This window comes from Capsicum annuum, chromosome 11 (genome assembly GCF_002878395.1).
Source record: "Capsicum annuum cultivar UCD-10X-F1 chromosome 11, UCD10Xv1.1, whole genome shotgun sequence".
Taxonomy (NCBI): Eukaryota; Viridiplantae; Streptophyta; class Magnoliopsida; order Solanales; family Solanaceae; genus Capsicum; species Capsicum annuum.
In genome coordinates this window covers 230,260,161-230,281,316 of record NC_061121.1, presented here as the reverse complement: position 1 = coordinate 230,281,316, position 21,156 = coordinate 230,260,161, and the positions used below count along the sequence as shown (strand labels likewise).

General features: G+C 35.9%; 1 protein-coding gene across 2 annotated transcripts; it reads left to right on the top strand.

Moving 5' to 3' along the window:
* Positions 1-13,363: 13,363 nt before the first annotated feature.
* On the top strand, positions 13,364-18,537 carry LOC107848155 (flagellar radial spoke protein 5). 2 transcript variants are annotated; one of them, XM_016692847.2, is made up of 9 exons: positions 13,364-13,826; positions 15,616-15,700; positions 15,854-15,970; positions 16,326-16,390; positions 16,471-16,559; positions 16,642-16,721; positions 17,267-17,378; positions 17,816-17,935; positions 18,204-18,537. In XM_016692847.2, exons 1-9 carry the CDS (start codon positions 13,520-13,522, stop codon positions 18,387-18,389), a joined length of 1,161 nt encoding a protein of 386 aa, XP_016548333.1. In that variant the 5' UTR covers positions 13,364-13,519; the 3' UTR covers positions 18,390-18,537. The 2 variants fall into 2 exon arrangements, with proteins under 2 accessions (XP_016548333.1, XP_016548334.1); XM_016692848.2 differs by lacking the exon at positions 13,364-13,826 and adding an exon at positions 14,836-15,314.
* The last annotated feature ends 2,619 nt before the right edge of the window (positions 18,538-21,156 follow it).

Here is a 21,156-nt window from a genome sequence, read left to right as displayed (position 1 = left end):
CAATTTTTGGGAATAGGTGAAATCATCAAATTCACATCATAAGCAACTCAATTCATGGGTTTTATCTTGCATGCTATCTTAATTTTATGAAAAACGCATAAAGATTCCAACTTTGAAAGCAATCAACATCAACAACATGGTTACAAATAACCCACAACATAAATACCCTGATTTACAAATAAAATAAGGTTCTTGAGCTTCATGGGTAAAAGGAATCCATGAATCAACACTAAACATACCTTAGTTCGTGATTTAACAAAGATTGACGGAGAAACTTTCTCGAAATTGAATCTCTAATTGAAACCCTAGCTTGTTCTTAAGAGAAAATTGAGAGAAACTAGTATATTTTGGGTTTCAAATAGCTGAATCTCGTGTTTAAGATCTTTTATATGGGTGGAAAAGGACCAAAATGCCCTCCAAAACACGGAGGTGGACTGTAGAAAATTGTCCTGGCGTGATACCCAGGGTGCCGCCCTATCTAGTTCGTCAGACTTAGCGAGGTGCCGCCCTGCTTAGTCTACCGGACTTGCAAGGCGTCGCCCTGCCTAGTGCAGGGTGATTTTCGGGGCGTCGCAGGCCTATCGCCTTTTGTGACTGGTTTGGGCACCCAAACATGCCCTTACTCTATTTCAGAAATTTCAAAACTCACCTGGGATGTACTACGACCTTGTCCCATCGCAACACAACTTGAAAATAGGAAAACAAAGGTCGGAAAGGTCATCAAATAAATCTCCAAAGTTTGGAGTCTTAAAATGAGACTAAGTGTTGAACACTTAGCTGAAATTTTCTAAGTGTTTGACCTTCTATAGAGCTTCAAGGAGCTAAACGAGCTAAATTTAAATGCAAGATTTTGCGGGATCTTACATTATCACATTGTTGTTCTTCATCTTGTGTTGTTAAACTTAGTTTGTGATTAGCTGATTTGGTACCAAAACACCTCATTATATTGTTCTTCTTTGTTGATATTGTTGGCCGAGAAGTATGCTTGTTGAGCTCTCAATTTTGTCTAGAATTTGTAGACTGTTTTTGGCTTATTTTTTATACTTCAAAGTTTGTAGCGTATCATTTGGTATCAGATCATGACTTGATCTTTTTCCTACAAGATCAATCTTGGACCTTCTTATTAGAAAATTCAAAAAAAAAGTGTTCTTGAAGATCTTGTTCTTGGCCGAGGAGTTGAACTTCTTGTTGTTGTGTCTTGGCCGATTTGTGTTGTCTAGAGTTGGTAGTCTTTTGTTTGTTTAGATTATTTAAATTTTTGGTTTCTTTCCCACCAACACTCAAAGTGTCTAGATCTAAAACTTGAGCTTGAACTTGTTGAAGTGTTGTTGTGAACAGGGTTGGGCCGTGACTTCTTATTAACTGTTCTTGACCGTGTAGTAACTTTTGTTATGTCTTGGTTCTTGGTTGAATGTTGCTTAGTGTTGTAGAAGATCTTGAAAGGTTTTTGTTTTGTTCTTCTTGCTCATCACAACCTTAATCCCTTGTTAAAACTGAAGTACAACACTAAAAGCCTTGGCCGCTGTTGGTGATATTATTGTTAGCCTTGTTGTTATGAAATTGTTGTTATTCTTGGAGATTGTTGTTGGATGCTCTTGTTGTGGTTGTTGTGTTCTTGAAGTTCTTCACCATATTCATCACCTTGTTAACATTAAAGTGAACTTTAGATCTTCAAAAGGTGAAAGACAAGATGTAGTACTTGCTAAGTCTTGAAAGACCCTAACCACCAAAGGACTTTACATCACATCTCCACATCTTTTCCATAAATATGGGTCCATGTTTTAAGAAGAAGTACACGTCTAGTCAAAGACTTTTGAGTCTTGAAATTTGAATTCCAAAGACTAGTTTGTATTTTCCTCCATTGAACAATTTCCACCAAAGTCCAAATTGTATAATTGATCAAGACTTCCAAATTTAGAAAATAAAATTGTTGAGAACCGAGGCCAATCACGGACTGCCACATCACCGGTTACTGTTCACTAATAAATTTTAAGCTTAAATTTTGATCTTTTAATTTCAGTTTTTGTCTTTAGTTTCTTTTTTTGATTTCGAATCTAACTTACAAGATAGTACTAGATTGTGAGTTAGTTTTGAAACCGTTGTTCGTGTTAACTTTCCTTTGTGTTTCTTAATTTTTTTTTGAGTCATCATAATACGTCTTTGTGTTTTTCCTTACTCTTTAGAGTCATTTTCAACATTGGATTTACCTTTTAACACCTTTTAGAGTACAAGAAAGCTTATGACACTTGTGAGATTGAGAGTGAGGGATATGAGAGACACAAAATAAAAAGAGAGAGTGAGGATATTTTGTACAACTAATGTGTTTTCTATTTTGCAGGTAACTCCTTGGCCATAATGGACACCATTTTGGCCCACGTTGATGCAATTTCTAGAGAAACAGCTAAGGCGAATGCGGGTCTTGACAAATTGGGCTAGGATATGTCTACAATACTTGAGAGGTTAGATCGATTGGAGAGTCGAAGGAATTCTCGTGATTCTACTTTTGAAGCTTTACCTTAAATAATCAATCCTCCAAGACCACCACCAAATGACATAGACATAAGTCAAGCCACCAAATGTCCTCTAACCCGAGACCTACATAGGTCAATCCCTCCTCCATTCGATCAAGTCCAACAAAAAGGAATTGGAAGCCAAATCCCTTCCGTACAAGCTCTACAACTGAAGCTCCACTTTACCAAATCAGTCCTCTCAACTGAAACTCCACTTCACCAAAGCCGACATGTCCATGTAGAGAAAAATAGAAGAAAGGAGCATGATGGATATGGAATCTATTACAATGCTTTTATAATGGTAGGAGACTTATTTCGGATGATATTGAATACATGGCTCAATATGGAGAGGAAGCCGAGGTTCAAAATGAAGATTTTGGCCGAGCTTGTGTTAATGTGTTCTCGAGTTCCTCATGATTTTGCGGGCTGTTTTTATGCCATCTCATGGTTTTGCAGATTGTTTTTGTGCCATCTCATATTTTGTGGGCTATTTTGAGTGGTTTCTTTTGAAGTGGGCGATGGAACAAGGTGAAGCCTTGAATTTTTGGGCAAATTCCTCTCAAGATAGAGAGGATAATACGGGAATAATCACGGATATGGACTTATGGAAGTGCATGTTGGGTCCGAGACTCGGTGTGTGCAATTGAAGTGCAAAAAAGGACCTAAATGCAATAAAAATCAGCCCACATACTACACTTGATGGGAGCCTGAGTCTCTAAGGGGCCTTTTGGTCTTTTTGCCTTTTATTTGTAATAGGATATAACTAAAACAATGTAGAGTTTCTTTGATTAGTTTTTAAAGATATTTGTGAGTGTAGAACTCTTGTAACAAGCACTCTCTCTAGTAAAGAAGAGTGCCCACCCAAAACTAGGACAAGAAACTAGTGTGAATTCACTAGTGATTGTGTTTTTCTTGGAAACGTTGATGCTTGAGAGGTAGAATCCAATTTTGTGTCACATAAGAGATAGGTTTTGTTATGTGTGGTGTTAAGGGTCCAAACATCCACCAAATTCTTGGGTTATTAAAATTACATCTTTAATTTTCTATCTATCCTTTTAACTTATTGTAATCTTGTTAGTGTTGTAACTTGTATTTGTTTGTTCTTATTCTCTAGTGAAGTCGTGTTCTTGTTCTTGTTATCACATTGTTGTTCTTCATCTTGTGTTGTTAAACTTAGTTTGTGATTGGCTGATTTGGTACCAAAACACCTCAATATCTTGTTCTTCTTTGTTGATATTATTGGCCGAGAAGTGTGTTTGTTGAGCTCTCAATTTTGTCTAGAATTTATGGACTGGTATTGGCTTATTTTTTATACTTCTAAGTTTTTAGTTTATCAGATGTAGGTGAGGCTACAGTAGTAGGGCCTGGCGTAGTGTTTGATGCCTTAGAGAAGGTCAGTTATCAGAGAAAGGCTTAGGGCAGCCCAAAGCCGACAGAAATCGTATACAGATGTGAGAAGAAAGGATCTCGAGTTTGAGATTGGTGATTTTATGTTCTTGAAAATCTCTTCCATGAAAGGGGTAAAGAGGTTCGGCTAGAAGGGAAAGCTCAGTCCCCGATATGTTGGTCTTTACAGAATTCCCATTCGCTTTGACAAGGTAGCTCACGAGGTTGAGTTGCTTTCAGATCTAGCTTCAGTATATCCAGTATTCCATGTCTCTATGATAAATAAATGCATTAGTGACCCAGCAGTCATAGTTCCCTTAGAGGGCGTAGATATTCAGAATGATCTCTCTTTTGAAGAGGTTTCAGTCCAAATCCTCAATCTTCAGATTCGCAGACTGGGGAATAAAGAAGTTCCCTTGGTCAAGGTTCTTTGGCGGAATCAGTCCGTAGAGAGAGCTACTTAGGAAACAGAAATAGATATGTGGACCAAGTATCCTCACCACTTCTCCGCAAACTCAGATCCAGCTTAAGGTAATAGTCTTCCATAGCTTTACTCAGTTCTATGTTCAGCTACAGTTATAAACTTGGTATTCTTCATCGTTGCATATTAAGTCATGCTTTCATGAATCAGTTCAGACATGTACTCATGCATCAGATATGCACGTTCAGTATGAAAAATTTAGTCTATCAGTAGTCTCATTCACTCACTCATGCATCAGATATGCATATTCAGTATGGCAACTCAGCTTATCAGAAGTTTCAATCATGAATTCCATGTATCAGATATGCATGTTCAGTGTGTCAGCTCAGTCTATCAATGTTTCTCAGCTTAATCAGTCTCATTCGAGGACGAATGTTCCCAAGGGGGAGATATTATAATACCATGTATTTCCCTAGCCTAAATTAACTCTCAGTACATGAGTTATCCAATATAAAATTTTTAAAATACTCAGTATTTTTCAGTTTAGAGCTTACCAATACGTAGGAAATTCATCATAGTTTTTAACGATATAAAATTCGCCCAAATTCGATACTCGGGTGAAGAGTTAGAGCCATTTTAGTAAAATAATGTGCCAATATGGCACTCAACGCGTCTCGGAGCATGACCAAATGACAATTGACAAATCCAGTGAGCCTCCGCGATCATGACGCATCGCGTCAAGGCTCATTTTCATAATTGTCCAATTCCAGTATTCCAATGCAATACCACCGCATCGCGGTGAACTTTCAGGTCCCATCCAGCATTGCAGCGTGATTCGACCGTGTCGCGCCACCAGCGACATTCCTATTTTTCTGTTTCTAGTGGCACCATAACGTGTCGCGCCAAGGGCCCACGTCAAAAAAAATTTACGAAAACTTAATGTTTTTTCCAGGATTAAATTATTATTTTTCCATGATTTTACTACGTCCAGATATGGGATTTAATCCCTAAAAATATTTTAAAGTCATTCTTTATTCAATTTTTCCCTTAATCAAAGCATTCTCTCTCAAAATACAAAACCCTAGCTGCAAGAATCAAGGTCAAAACTCAAGAATTTCTCCAAGAACCTTCAAGAACTAATATTCCAAGGTATGTTAGGTATTCATCTATGGGTTCCTTTCACCAATAGAGCCCAAATATCCCTTTTTAAAACTACAAGTATATGGAATTGCGAATTTCTATGTTTAAAATTGATTGTATGTATGTTTATGATGTTAATTGAGTTTTAATCCATGATTAGGATAAGATTTATGAAATTAGACTAATACTTATGGGGAATTATATGAATTGCAGGCTTAACCTTTGAATTATATTGAATATTGTATTCATGATTACATGTGATGACCATCATGTGAAATATTCCATGCTCCCCAAGTGTGTGCTTAAATGTCTATGTGAAGTAAATAGTGGAATCATGACATGTCATTATGTGGTTCCAATCATATACAAGCTTATGCCTTTTAAGTGTTTGATAAAATGTCTCTATAGATGATTTATGAATGAGTGAACATTGTTATAATATTCAAGATTATGTCATGTTTTACTTTTCATGCTATCGAGTCCTGGGGGTATTTAATACCTAACAATCTAGCTATTTACCTGGAGTCAGTGTCAGTTACAGAATAGTATCTGTCATGTCATGATCATTAGAAATCAGTTAGTTACAAAACTCAGTAAACTCAGTCTGTTACAAAACTCAAAAAATACTTAGTATCTATCCAGTATAATTTTGTATAATTAGTTAAGTGTCTATTCAGTTGGGAGTAGGATTCAGCCCCGAGTGAACCCAAGGATGGGGGCACACCTGCCAGTAAAAAGTGTGATCCTTAGAAGCAATCCTTGGGTTCCAGAACTACGTAGCCAGCGTAGGTTGAGACATCACACCTGCCAGTTGAGGGTTGATAAGGTGGTTTAACCTGCCATTTGAGGGTTCCACCGTTCTCATCAGAGTACCTGCCAGATAAGGGTATCTATTCAGTTATCTTTATCCGTGGCACGATACTGATACCTTTCCAATTGGGGTTATAGATTGGACCCCAACTCAGTTATCTTATTTGGGGTATGCCGATTAGATGACTACCTCCCACGATTTTGGTTTCAGTCTTCAGTATAGAACTTATTTCAGTTCTACAGATCAGGACTGTCAGATATAGTCATTTAGTATCAGTAACTCAGTTATCAGAAATCTCATATTATCAGTTACTCAGTATCAAAACTCAGTACTTAGCTTCAGAAAAGCTCTGTTACAGTAGACACGTATATGCACAGTATTGCATACTCAGTATTTATAGCAATTTTAGTTTTCTATGTACTCTCATGTTCATTTACTCTATATCATTCAGTCAGTTATTGTTCATGCATATGAACCCTTACATTCAGTCTTACCTCATCTAGCATACCAGTACATTCCACGTACTAACGCATACTCTTACTTTGCGCTATGATCTCTTATATCATAGGTTCAGACGCTCAAGTTCCAACCGCCGCTAGATAGATTCAGATTCATCCAGCAGTTTCAGTTTTAGTAGTGAGTCCTCATTTATCGGGGATGTTCTATTATTTCAGTTTTTCAGTAGATACAGTATTTCAGTAGATGGAGTTAGTTGGGGGATTGTCCCATCAACTCCACTTTCAGATAGTTCATATTAGAGGCTTTTCAGACTGGTATTTTCAGATGTTTATTTCAGTACTATACTTTATCAGTATTTCAGATATTTTAAACCTTATGGCATTTCGTCCTATTTTCCACATTTTTATAGTATTGTTATTCAGTGCTCACAGCAGATATCAGTCATGGGTTAGCTTGTGGTCCTTCAGGGTCGTAAGTATCGCGTAGCGTTCGGGGTACAGACTCGGGGCATTACAAGTACTTGTCAATCAAAGACTTGTCTTGCACACTCAAAAACTTTACAACCCCTTCCAACCACCTTTCATGTTTTAAGAGTCCATGTTTTGAGGAGAAAGGACAAAGAAAAATTGGCTGAAATGAATTTCTAGATTCGTAAATTTATCGATATCAAGTTCGTAAAAAGAACCAAATTCTTGTTGGCGATTATTTATGATCAAAAAAATAAAAAAAAAATACTGAAAACTCCTTTGTCTTATTTATACTCTTCTTCAAAATCTACATACTATGTGGTCTTGAAATTTGAATTGAAAAGGAGCTCAAAAAGACTTGTAATTTCGTCCTTTAAACAAATTCTCACCAATTCCAAATTACAATTGGACCAAGACTTGAAATTTGAAAAATAACAACTTGTTAAAAACTGCAATCAATACGTGGCTGCCACGTCATTGTTTTTACTGTTCATGCAATAATTTTAAGCTCAAATTTTGATTTCTTAGTTTCTTATTATTGATTCCTAGTTTCGTTTGTTGACTCTAATAACTAATTGACAAGCTAGTACTCCTTTACAAGATTGTAAATTAATTTGTAAATACGTTTCTTCATGTTAGCGTTATTTTGTGCTTTCTTATTTTTGAATCTTAGTATTTATTGGTCCAAGTTCGGAAATTATTTCCTTGAATCTTCAAACAAAGAATCCTTTTCGACCAAGGAGTAGACTTACCCCTCGACTCATCACGAACTACAAGCCGACTTGCAACACTTGTGAATTCAAGTGTGAGACGATCAAGTGTGTAAGAGTGTGGTGAGGTTTGTTCGAACTAAATATTGTTTTGCTTTGTAGACTTGTTCTTTTTTCTTCTTTTTTGTAGATACAATTACAAGGGAACCTGTGGCTTCAACCTCTCAACCCATGGATAACAATTCCACCAATGTCATTTTGGCCTACCTTGACACTATGTCCCAAGACCTAGAACGAAGTGACTTACGGGATTTAATAAAGCAAGGGAACCGGGTTTCAGGCTGTGAAGAAGCCCTTGGCCCCAAGACTCACCAACATCTTACGATGAGACATCGGGCTACCTGTCAAGAGCCAATAAATTGGTGAACCTATGAGAGACTCTTATAATTCTTTTCTTTCTCCTGACACTCACTATCCTGCCCGAACAGGAAATTTGTTGAAATAAGGAAACTTAAGTCTAAAACCGTCTTTTGAGTATATGGAAATGACTTCCAAAGTGAATGATGATTGAACTGTGTAGAATTTTCCTAATTTCGACCTTTTTTCCTGTAAAGCATTGAATAAGCTTTCCATTGATACCAAATTTGCCCAAATCTGACACTCAGGTGAAGAGTTAGAGTTATTTTAGTGAGACAGTGTGTCACCTGACACTTTAGTGCATCGCGGAGCCAGCCAAAATGGCAATTGTCAATTCCCAGTGAGCCTTTACGATATTGGCGCATCGCACCAAGGCTCAATTTCAGGATTATCAAATTCCAGTGCACTAACACGATTCCATCGCATCGCGGTGCCCTTCCAGGTCACAACCAAGGTGACAACGCGATTTCACCGCATTGCGCCACTGAGCAATTTCTCAATTGTCCAAATCCAGTGAAGGACCGCGATCCTGGCGCGTCGCGCCAAGGCTAAAACTCAAGCTCCAGTTCAGAAATTGCTCAAGGATATTTTGGTCATTTCCGCCCATTTTGGCCTATATATATATATATATATATATATATATATCCGAATAGAGAAGAGAAAATTCATTTCTCTCTATTCCTTTCTACAAAAATCTAGAACTAGGTTTTCTTCCAAATCCTAAGTCCAAATCTTCTCCAAGAAAATTCAAGAATCTTCCATATATTTCACCGGGTTGTTCAAGAATCAAGTTCTCCAAGTCAAAGGCATCGAGAAATTTAGCTCAAAAGTGCGAGAAAGAAGTTCCAATCAAGTTTCTTCATCTCAAAAATCATAATCCAATGTGGAGCTTGAACAAGAATATTCTTTCGTTCTTGTGCCCAAAGATTTAATTTCTACTATTGAAATTCATGATTTTGCAAAGTGGGTTTACACCCAAATTACTTTTTTAATGATTTATGATTTATGATATTTGAGCTATTCAAGATTAAAACACATGACTATTTCATCATTTTATTTCTTAAATTGAGAACTTATGCCATGAGTTGAATATTGTTATTATGAATTGATGATTTCCGACTGATTTGAGATAAGCGTCATGATTTAAGTTTTTCCCTGAGAAGTTCGATTATTGAATATATATATATATATATATATATATATATATATATATATTGATATTTGAGCTTGAGAGTCAAGAATGAGTTCTATGATGTTTTCTTGAAGTTTTGATACATGATTATTTTACAATTTCCAAGTTATGACTTGATATTTAATATTGTGAATTTCATGTTTCTACCATGAGTTGGTGTTTCAAGTACTTTCAAGATATGTGTCAAGCTTTAAGCTTCCTTATGGAAAACTGGATTATTGAGTATATTGATTCATGAGATTGAGTTGTTACAATGAGTCTTGATATTTCCTCAAAGGTATCGATGTTGTCATGATTTAATGAATTGATATATCTTGATGTTGAGGAAGACTATTTTGAATTTGAGTCGAGTTAGGAATCCACAACTATTTGATTTAAAGATGAGATATATTTATGATTTGGTCTTCATGATAGACCCTTGAGTTTATTGAGGTGGATTTCCTAATGCGTTCTGAGCTGAGTTCGGGAGGAGTATTTAGCACCAAGCAGAAAGTGTGGGTTCAACCATCCTACTTCCCCAGAACTACGTTCCACAGTAGGATTGAGATTTGAGGGCTAGAGAACCGAGTTTGTGATCACAGAGATGAGCTTGAGGTTATACTCCCTGGCAAGAGTATAATGCTCCCGGCAATGTGGGGTTCCTTCCTTAAGAGGGCAAAACATTGGACTTTATGCGGCTCACATGGTTTATGTCGGTTATAAGAAACTCCCAAGTCCATAAGAGATCAAGTTTCATGTATTACCGAGTCACTCTAAGTCTTGATTCAAAGAGTTTGAGTTGAGTACAATGATTTATGAGAATTATAAAGCATGTGTTACTGTTGCAAATTTATGAGAAACTATATTACAGTTTAATTCAAGCGAAGAGAGTCATTATTGTCAGCATGCATGATTTTATTTTACATTTATGATATTATTTAAAAATATTGCATACACCCCCACATACTCAGTACATTCCTTAAAGTACTGACCCCCATATATTTCTATGTACTACAGTGTCTTATAATGTAGGTACAAGTGGTAGCACAGATAATGTATTCAGTCAGTTTGCAGACTCCAGTCAGCAGGTGATGAGTCCTTTTGATTCAAGGGCTTGAGTTAGTTATATAGTTCAAGAAGTTTGTATTTTCTTATCTTAGTGGTATTGAGCTTGGATAGTTGGGAGTCGTGACCCGGCTATCTAAAGTCAGTACCAGTAGAGGCTTTATAAACAGTTAGTACAAGTTGATGTACTCAGTTTCAGTTTTGTTTTGTAGAAGTAGAGTTGTAATCTTGTAAAGTTCATATTTGTATTGATCAAGTTTAGAGAAGTTCTATGTTTTTGTTGATTTTATATAGATTTAAGCATTTTATTCAATTTCTTATGAGTTATGCCAGTAGGAGGGTTAGCTTGGGGTCACTTGTGCCCCTAAGCACCGTGTGACGTCTCGGGACCCAATTTTGGGGCATTACACTACACTCCTATGAACTTAGAATGTTGTGTTGTGGCGAGTAGAAGCCAAGTAGGTGTAGTTGCATCTTTGCCTAGGGTAAAGGTGCTCGAGTCTCCTTTTTGTGATACTCTCTATATTTTTAGGCCGCATGAGGACTAAACTCTTGTTGTAGGTACGCAAGCACTAGTTGATCCTTTAAATGACAAAATTGATTCTCCTCGTGAGAATTATTTGTGTCAATCTAGTGCTAGCATTTATAACTTGACTAAGGTTCCATTACCAAGTGACGAGAGTATTCACACACTAGTTGACCCTTGTGAAAATTAAGGTAGGTCTACGTTGGTATATGAGTTTCCAACAATTAGTAAGGTTGTGGACAATGATCAACCGAGTGGAAATGACCTTGACGTGCTTGATTGTTTAGGAAACCCGAATTGTGATTGTCTTGGTAAAAATGGTTTTGCTTGTGATCCCTTTTCTACCCATGATAGTTTATGTATATGTAGGGACTACTCTCTTGAAAGAGAAGGTGTTGCATGCTTAAAAATTCCATCTACTTCTTCTTGATGTGTTTCCTGTGTTAAGCCTACTAATGTTGTTGGACTTGAAACTAGTGAGTACATGCATAAGGAAACCATAGTTGGAGTTGACTCGTATCACATCTTTCTTTATCCTCTTTGTGCTCGTGATATTTTCCATAGGGATATAGAGGGTATGCCTAATTTTGAAGACGGCACCTTAGGGAAAAGTGAGAATGGCGGAGACCTAAGTCATTGGTTACTCCACCTATTTGATCCCGATACCATCTTAGGGTGGGAAAGGATTATTCTTGGCCTATTTTTCTTTTGTCTTGATGATTAGCCGAGCCACTTCCTTTGTAACATTTGTACTAATCTTTTCATGCTTAAAAAAAAAGACTCGTGGCTATACTTCAAATTTGTTCCACCGCAGCATGGCATGTTGATATGTGTATTTTGCTAACCCTCATGTCATAAGGATGTGTGTTCGTTTGTCTTCTCTTCATTTTTGCAAGGCATAGATTCGAGGTCGAATCCTTTTTCAAGAAGGAGAGGATGATATGAGTAAGACCATGAAGTGGACATATATAAAATGTATTGAACCCGAGACTTGAAGCGTGCAAGTGAAGTGTAAAGGAGAACCTAAATAGGATCAAAAACAGTCCACAAAACTACACTCCAAGAACGTCCACTTGAAGACTTTGACTAAGGGGGCATCTTGGACATTTCACACTATTTTTGTAACCTAGTATATAGAACATTTTAGGTCATTTAAACTTAGACGTTGATGATATTTGTAAGTTATATAACACTTTGAAAGATAAGTCCTCTCTTCTCTTTAGGAGGCAACCCGAAACTAGGGTGATACTAGTGTGGAATCACTAGTATTGCATTTATGGCTTGAGAAGTTGGTGTTTGGAGGAGATAAAGTCCCTCTTGTGTCAACGTAAGAGTTAGGTTAACCATTGTGTGTAGTGTTAAGGGTCCAAGAGTATCACATGTCCTTGAGTTCTTAAGATTATACCAACCAAGGTCTAACTATCTATCCTTTGTTCATTTTATTCTAATAATCGTTTGTACTAATTTGTTCTTATTTCTAGGGAATCTGTGAGTTGTTGTTACAATACTGTTGTGTTCTTCTTCTACGTGTTGTTAACTTAGTTTGGGTGGCTGTGTTTGGTATGTTATACACCCTTGTTTATCTCATTTTGTTGGTTGTTTGTTGAATCCGAGAGTTGGTCACCAAAATGGTCCTCGGTTCTTGAACTTGTGGACTATTTTTGGTGTGTGTTTCGTGCCTCCCTTGTCTTGTCTCGTATCACGATGGCAAATTGGAGGCTCTATAAGCAAATGCAAAAAAAGTAAGGATTTTTCTAATAAATATACTGGATTGTACAATGTAGTATTTTTTAGGCATAATACATAAATATGTCTTTTAACTTAGTTTCAACTTCCATTTGATGTTCTCTAACTTTGTGTATGCATAATTATGTACTTAAATTCATATAAAGCTGAATAAGTAGACATGTGCGTCCTATGTGGCGTCCTACATGGTTAAGTCATGTCCTACGTGGCATCCTACATGTATTATGTCATATAGGACACATGTGTTTACTCATTTAACTTTATACTATAAGTTTAAATGTCTACTTGTGTAAATCCAAAGTTGGAGCTCATAGCTGCAATCTGAGATCAAGTTAAAGGGTATATTTATGTATTATGCCTATTTTTACTCCCTCCGTTTCATTTTATATGTCATCATTTCATTTTTGATTCGTACTAAAAAAAAATGTCATGTTTTTTTAATTTGATAACTATTTAAAAACACAATTTCACTTTTTATCGTTATTGGTATCACTTATATAGTCTCACTTAATTAAAGGTAATAATAAAAATTACCAATTTTTTTCTTTTTTCTTAAACATCAATATTCCGTAAGTATATCACATAAAATGTAACGGAATGAGCAACATAGGGTTATAATCGTCATTAGACAAATACGTATCCAAAATCTGACAAACAAAAGGTTCTCTTCAATTCACAGCAAAAAAAAAAATGAGTTCGACACTCATTTCCACTCCTTTAATCTACATTAGAAGTTGCACAAGCGTAACGAGCAGTGGAAGAAAATGGGCGGCGCCGGCGCGGTGCTGCACGGCGGCGACGCCGTCGGCGGCGGAGGTGAAGGAGAATCGTCGGGAATTGTTGAAGAGCGGAGAAGATGAGCTGGAAATATGCAGAGTGTTGAATGGGATGTGGCAAACGAGTGGTGGATGGGGAAGAATTGATAGGAATAATGCTGTTCAGGCTATGATTGATTATGCTGATGCTGGTCTTTCTACTTTCGACATGGCGGATCACTGTATGAATATTTTCCATTTTTACCCCTTCACTTTTACTTCATTCGAACCCGTTTCGACAAAAAATTAAATTTATATTGCTCATTTCATTTTTACGATTCTAAATATGTAAATTTTAGTACATTTGGGACATTGGGGTTAGTAGCTTTTGAATGCCTTTGCCTTTTTGGCATGGCCTACTTTTTATATTTTGAGAACTCTTTAGGTGTGCATTAGAAAAATATAATACATGTATTAGTTTTATATATTAGATAATAAAGTAATGCATATCAGAACTAATACATATCATTTAACCTGATCTCAAATTATGTTTCTGATCTTTAATTTTGAATATGCATAAATAGACATATATATATGTTCTACGTGACATAATACATCTAGGATGCCATGTAGGATAAGAATTGGCTATATAGGATGTCATATGTGCCTACTTGTTCAACTTTATGCAAGTTTTAAGTACAAATTACACCCAAAATTGAAGGTTATAAATGTAATATGAAGTGAAGCTGAAGGACATATTTATATATTGTGCCTATAATAAATAATTTCAGATTAGCTAATGTTAGTGTTACTTGTATATTCTAGTTAATACTGTTCTTATATATATTACGAAACGTCGTTGTAGTGAAAATTCTGATTTTATCGCGGCTTGATATGTGGCAAGTAGTGATTGGGCTGTCATTTTAACCTCATACGTGGCATATTATTCTATGTTTAGATGTTCTTGTGTCTTATATTTGGACACGTCTTCCCTATTTTAACCTCTTTTTCATTTGAGAATTTTCAATTTTAGTAGTACTAAATATATGTTGTTTTATTATGGTCCTCTCATGCCAACAGTGTTCATTTTTTAATAAGGGTATGTTAGTCAATTGCATTAATCTTTTTCTTTTTGAGTTTTTTATGTCCCCAAAAGAGGGAAAATCCAAAAAAGAAATTACTGCTCGGTCAAAACTATTTACAAACACTAGTCAATATAATGTATGTATATATTACATGTTATTTTGGGTGGACGGCTATTTAAGTTATTTTTCTATTTTTAGAAAGAAAAGGGAATTTAGAAAAGTAGTTCAAAAATTACTGGACAGACAATGGATAAGGAGCTAAAAGATCAAAAATGAACCAGTGACTAATGGCTAAGTAAAGTGGGATAGTTGTTCAACTACCCTTTAAACTATTTTACTGATCAAGAATGGCAGAGTTCTTGAGCAACAGTTTTTGTCAGTTATCTTTGTACTCAATCAAGATTAAGTCTTTTAGAGTAAATGAAGCAAGAACATTAATGCCAAGGACATTTGGGTGCTTGTTTACTGAAGATAAGCAAAGGGCTATAGTTAAGTATGGGAAAGATTCATTGGATATATGTAGAGTTGTCAATGGGATGTGGCAGACTAGTGGTGGATGGGGAAGAATAGAACGAGATAGTGCAGTTGATGCGATGCTTCAATATGCTGATGCTGGACTTAACACTTTTGACTTGGCTGATATATGTAAAGCTTAAATTTGAATATCGCTGTGCCCCTCGCTTAGCCCCACTCTTTGGTTTAGGATGGATCTGTACTGGACTAAGCTTAAAGATCTAATACGGACTATGCCACATTGCTTTATTTCATAATTTCATGCTAGTGGATTGCTTTCTACGTGGCACGTGACTTGTACTGTATTAATCGGACTAGTAATGTTGATACATTTTAAGGGAATATATTTTGTAGGATTAGAGAAGTTTTTGTGTTGGATCACGTAAACTAAACTTGAATGTAAATGTCTTCTTATCATGGTTGGCTATTGCAGATGGACCTGCCGAAGATCTTTATGGTATCTTCATTAACAGAGTACGCAGAGAGCGCCCACCAGAACTTCAAGAAACTGTGAGAGGGTAAGTAACAAAGGCATATCTCTTTATTAAGATTGGTTAGTGAGTAGAATGTAATTGCTCTTTTAGACTTCAATAAATCAATGCATAGAATGCTCCGTGTTAGCTTGAAGGAAGAATTCAACCGTGATTTATTCTTCTGATTTTGCTCTGCAGTCTTACCAAATGGGTGCCACCACCAGTCAAGATGACCCGCAGTTTTGTCAGTGAGAGCATTGATGTTTCAAGAAGAAGGATGGATGTTGCATCCTTGGACATGCTTCAATTTCATTGGTAATAACCACCCGTCGTCTTTGTTAAAATTCAACTCAATGTCATTGTTCAAGTGTTGCGAAATGGCAGTGGTAAATTAAAATAGACGGCTAATCTGATGGTTGGATATGAAATTGCACCAAGGAGTTACGCTCTTCTTATTCTCTCGGGGTTTAATTTGGTTTAGTACAAAAAGAGTATACTTTAAGTGGCACTAGACAATAGATCAAGGGCAACTACATAATCATTTTATTTTGTATGAAATTTAGTTTCCTTGAAGTTTTCGATTTTCTGAGATAAATTTCTCTTACTCACTTCTGTTCTGCTTGAACACCATAAATTTCTCTTACTCACTTCTGTTCTGCTTGAACACCAGGTGGGACTACTCTAATCCTGGTTACTTAGACGCATTAAAGCATCTCACAGATCTCAAAGGAGAAGGTTAGTTGTATATTGTAGTTTTGGAGCTTTTCGTCTCAGAGTTGTCGACTAGGCTATATAGTGACACAGCTGATATGCAGGCAAGATTAAGACCATTGCTTTGACTAATTTCGACACTGAGAGATTAAGGATAATTCTGGAAAATGGGATTCCGGTTGTTAGCAATCAGGTACTGAGTTCTTGGCAGTTCTCATTGTTCCGTCCTTTACTCCGCATTTTCAGCTCTGAAGTAAAAGGATTTGTTTCTGTAGGTACAACATTCAATCGTTGACATGCGCCCTCAACAGAAAATGGCAGAGCTTTGTCAGCTTACAGGAGTCAAGCTTATAACGTCTCTCTCTCTCTCTCTCTCTCCCTCTCAAAACTTGTTAGGCTGCAACAATTGCTGTAATGATGCACATAATGTGTTAATGTGATTGTCTAATAGCATCCACCCAGGCCTGCCGCATGCTGGTATAACTGCTTGAGATTGCATTCAGATTCAGTCTAGTGTTCTCTAATTCTGGGATTCTTAGAATGTGCATATCATTCATGCCAGGGCCTAGCTCACTTGGCAAAGGTTGAGGGACTTAGTGGAATAGGTCACGTGGTTCAAGTCCTACGCCAAACAAACTAAGCCTAGTATATAAGTGAAGGGTAGAGGGGCAGACCCATCATCCTTGACTTCCAGAGGTTGCGGGTGGTCCCAATGGTTGGCTCCAAATAGATTTCTCGATAGAAAAAAAAAATGAATGAATGAACATCTCCTTTATTACCTTTCAGTAATTCTGCAACCGAAAAAGGACCGGCATTTTCTGTCCCCTAAATGACTGTCAGTGCTACTTTATACAACAGACTGCACTATCTGATGTACTTTTGAATTTGCTTTGAATGCAGGTATGGAACAGTAATGGGAGGATTATTATCTGAAAAGTTCCTCGATACCAACTTAACGATACCATTTGCTGGCCCTCCATTGAACACTCCTTCACTACAGAAGTACAAAAGGGTAATTTTCCCTGGAAAAACTACTTCTTGCAGTAATGTTTGAATGTGTTATTCCAACATAGAAAGTATTGTTGTGAGTACCAGGAACATAGATAAGATGGAGGGTTCTCTTTTACTCCATTTATTGATGGCACGGGACCAGGTCATCCGGGCCGGGCACGGGGTAATTGGAAGTACGGGTTGGGCAGAACCTACTAACTTTCATCTAATCCCTGTATATTTGTTGGGAAATCCACTGAATATGCACATAAAACTCATAACGCTCAAATCCTGGATTCGCGTAGGCTATAAGAAAGTTGAGCATAACGAACTGTATTTATTGTGTGTCCTCCTGTTTTATCGGCATTGAAAATGCTTTTCTTTTTTACAGCGGATATTGTTTCTGGATTATAAGAGGTATTTAGATCAACAAATTTCTGTGTTTCAAAAAAATTGCAGATGGTTGACGCTTGGGGCGGGTGGAGTCTGTTCCAAGAGTTGCTCAGGACACTGAAAAATGTGGCTAACAAACATGGAGTCTCCATTCCAACAGTTTCTGTGAGATATATACTGGATCAGGTACTTTCGAGCTTTCATCATTTTCTTGCATACCGGAAAAAAAAACAATGAGTTTAAGTTATATACACCGTCAGTTTAAAGTACTCGTTACACTAATAGGCAAGCCTCCGTAACTGTAAAATTCTTACTCTCGAGAATAAGACAGATTAGGTTGACCTGATAGCGTAAATGATACTTTACACTGACGGGTGTATATAACTTAAACTCAAAAAAAGATTCATGTCAACTCTTTTTATTCATTTCGACAAAATCTGCTGCAAAACTGCAGCCAGCCGTGGCAGGCTCAATGATCGGGGTTAGGCTCGGTCTGTCACAACACATTAAAGATGCCAACGCGGTGTTTTCTCTTGTTCTTGATGAAGAAGACATTAGCAGCATCCTACAAGTTACAAACAAAGGTAAAGATCTTCAAAAAATTATTGGCGACTGCGGAGATGAATACAGGCGTGCTTAGAGCCACAGCTGCGGAGAAATTCACTTGATATGTATAAATTATCTACTATCAAGAATCCTATAAGCGAAAAGCGTTATGTTTTAGAATCAATACACTTCAAATCTTAAATACGTCTCTGTAGAGAGCCATCAAAGGAGTCATTTTTTTATCTTCTCTATGAACTTGTATAGTAGTGGCATTTGGGTTGTAGACATTGCAGGCTTTGAAATTGCAACAACCCCTTTGAGTTACTTTTGAATACAACAACATACCCAGTATATTCTCACAAAGTAGGGTCTGGGAGGGGTAAAGTGTTCACAGTCCATACCACTACCTCATATGAAGTAGAGAGGTTGTTTTCGATTGATCTCCGCCTCAAGAAGATCACAGTATATCAATCAAAAAACATAAAAGAACAACAAGGGGATATCACATCGCTAGATAATAAAAAAAAACGAGACACTAACAAGGTAATACTATAAATTAGCTATATAAAAATCATAGACATCACAAAACACCACGAACAAGAAACTACAAGTACAAATACAAACAAAGCACTCGTCCCGATTATTACGGACATACTCCTACCTACTAACCCTTTGTGTTACTTAACTATCTTTATGCAAATCTCCACACCTACAAAGTAATTACAAAAATCTCAACTAATTATGTATCTTTATTGGATGTATCGAGAGCTAATTATGTAACGGTAAATTCAAAATCAAAAAAAACATATTGAGAGCTAATTATGTATTTTCATTGGATATATCGGGAGCTAATTATGTATTTCGACAGATTCAAAATCAAAATTTTCAGTAATTTGGTAAAATATCGAAATTTTCTATAATTAAGCTTCAAACAGTCAAAATTTATGTTGTTTGCCCTTAATTATTTGTACCACGATTGCGTCCCAAATTAAATAATACCAACAAATGAAAAGAGCATCTTACAAGCAACAAATTTATTTTTTTACTCTTAGAGATGTAATTTTCGAGTACATTTTATATTACTAGTTTAGAGTACGTGCTTTGCACGTATATATAGTGTTAATTAATAATAAATAGATATAAAAATAAATAAATTAACATAATATATTATATATTAAATACAACACTTTAACAAATAGCGTACTGAATACATATATACATGATAATTCACATCTCTTTTGTGACATTTGACTCATCTTGGATACGTATATACATGTGAAACCATACCCTTTTCTTCTTGTTAAGTATTTTTATAAAAGTAGGTGAACAAAGCAATTCAGATCAGTATTGAACCAATACAGTAGGGATGTTCATGGTTTGGTTATTAACCAGACCGAACCGCGATCCAAATCAAACCGATTAAAAAAATCGATATTTGGTTAGGTTTGGTTTGGTTTGGTTTTGAATTTTAAAAAATCGATACTAATTTGGTTTGGTTTGATTTTACTCTAAAAATAACCGACAAAATAACCAAACCGAACCGATATATCTATATATTATAATTATGTATGTATTATTCATAAATACAATATAAATATTTATTATATTTTATATTTTAATCATGATTTAATTTTAGTCGTAACGCATTAAATCATTTCTTCATCTTGTTGATAGTACCTTATGAGATTCTAAGTGAATTTCTCACTTAGAATGACAAATGATACTAATTGTGAAAATAATATCTTGTTGTATATTAAAATTTATAGCTGAGATTCATTTGATTATAGACAATCATTAATTTTAACTTTCTTTTTGAACCTTGTTGAGCAAGAAGTTTATGTGCTCACCTTTTGGGGGGTTTATCATATCATTCTGTTAAATATAGTTTTTAAATAATTTTGTAGAAGCATTCATATAGTGTTGTTCATAGTTTTGCTGAAGTATAACACTCAGTCAGAGGTGGAGCCAGGATTTCAAGTAAGGGGGTTCAATATTCAAAGAAAACTAAGTCGAAGGGGTTCAACACCTACTATAACCACATAAAAAATAATTTTAATCATGTATAAATAGTATATTTTTCGGTCAAAGGGGGTTCGAACGAACCCCCTAAAGAGGGCCGGCTTCAGCTCTGCACTCAATTGACATCTTAGCTTCAAGGTTGAGATACAACACTCGATTAACTTTTCATATGTTAGATTGGATTTTAAAAAAAAAAAAAAAATCAACTTTTATCATTAGCTAAAGTTATAAACCGAAAAAAAAAAAGAACTAAATCGACAAGAACCAAACCGACGGTTATTTTTTTGTTTGGTTTGGTTTGGTTTTAGAAATTTAAAAACCGACTAAGTTGGCTTGGTTATGGTTTTGACCAATAACCGACCCAAACCGACCCATGAACACCCCTACCAATACAATCCGGCATTGAGAATTTGTTGGCTTTTTGTTTTTTCTGAATATTATTATTATATTATGTATTTCTTTGCACCACAAGTATAATACTTGTGGTCGTTTAAACTCAACAAAGAATTGTGCTCAGCATTTTTTGACTTTTTATTTTCCTCAAAGTCGCTTCCTCTTGCATTTTAATTCTTATTTCACCTAACATCCTTAGTTTATAGTTGATGAAATTTAAATTATAAATGAAAAAGACCACAAATTTGACCACTATTACTAATTTGTTGTTCTCAGTACTTTATTATATGAAAGAAGTACAGACAATCTATCAGGTAAATAAAAAATGCATTTAAAATTTTATACATTGATATTATAAAAAATATGAAAATGGGTCAAAAATACCCCTGAACAATCTGAAATGGAGCAAAAATACCCCTCGTTAGTTTTTTGGCTCAAAAATACCCCTC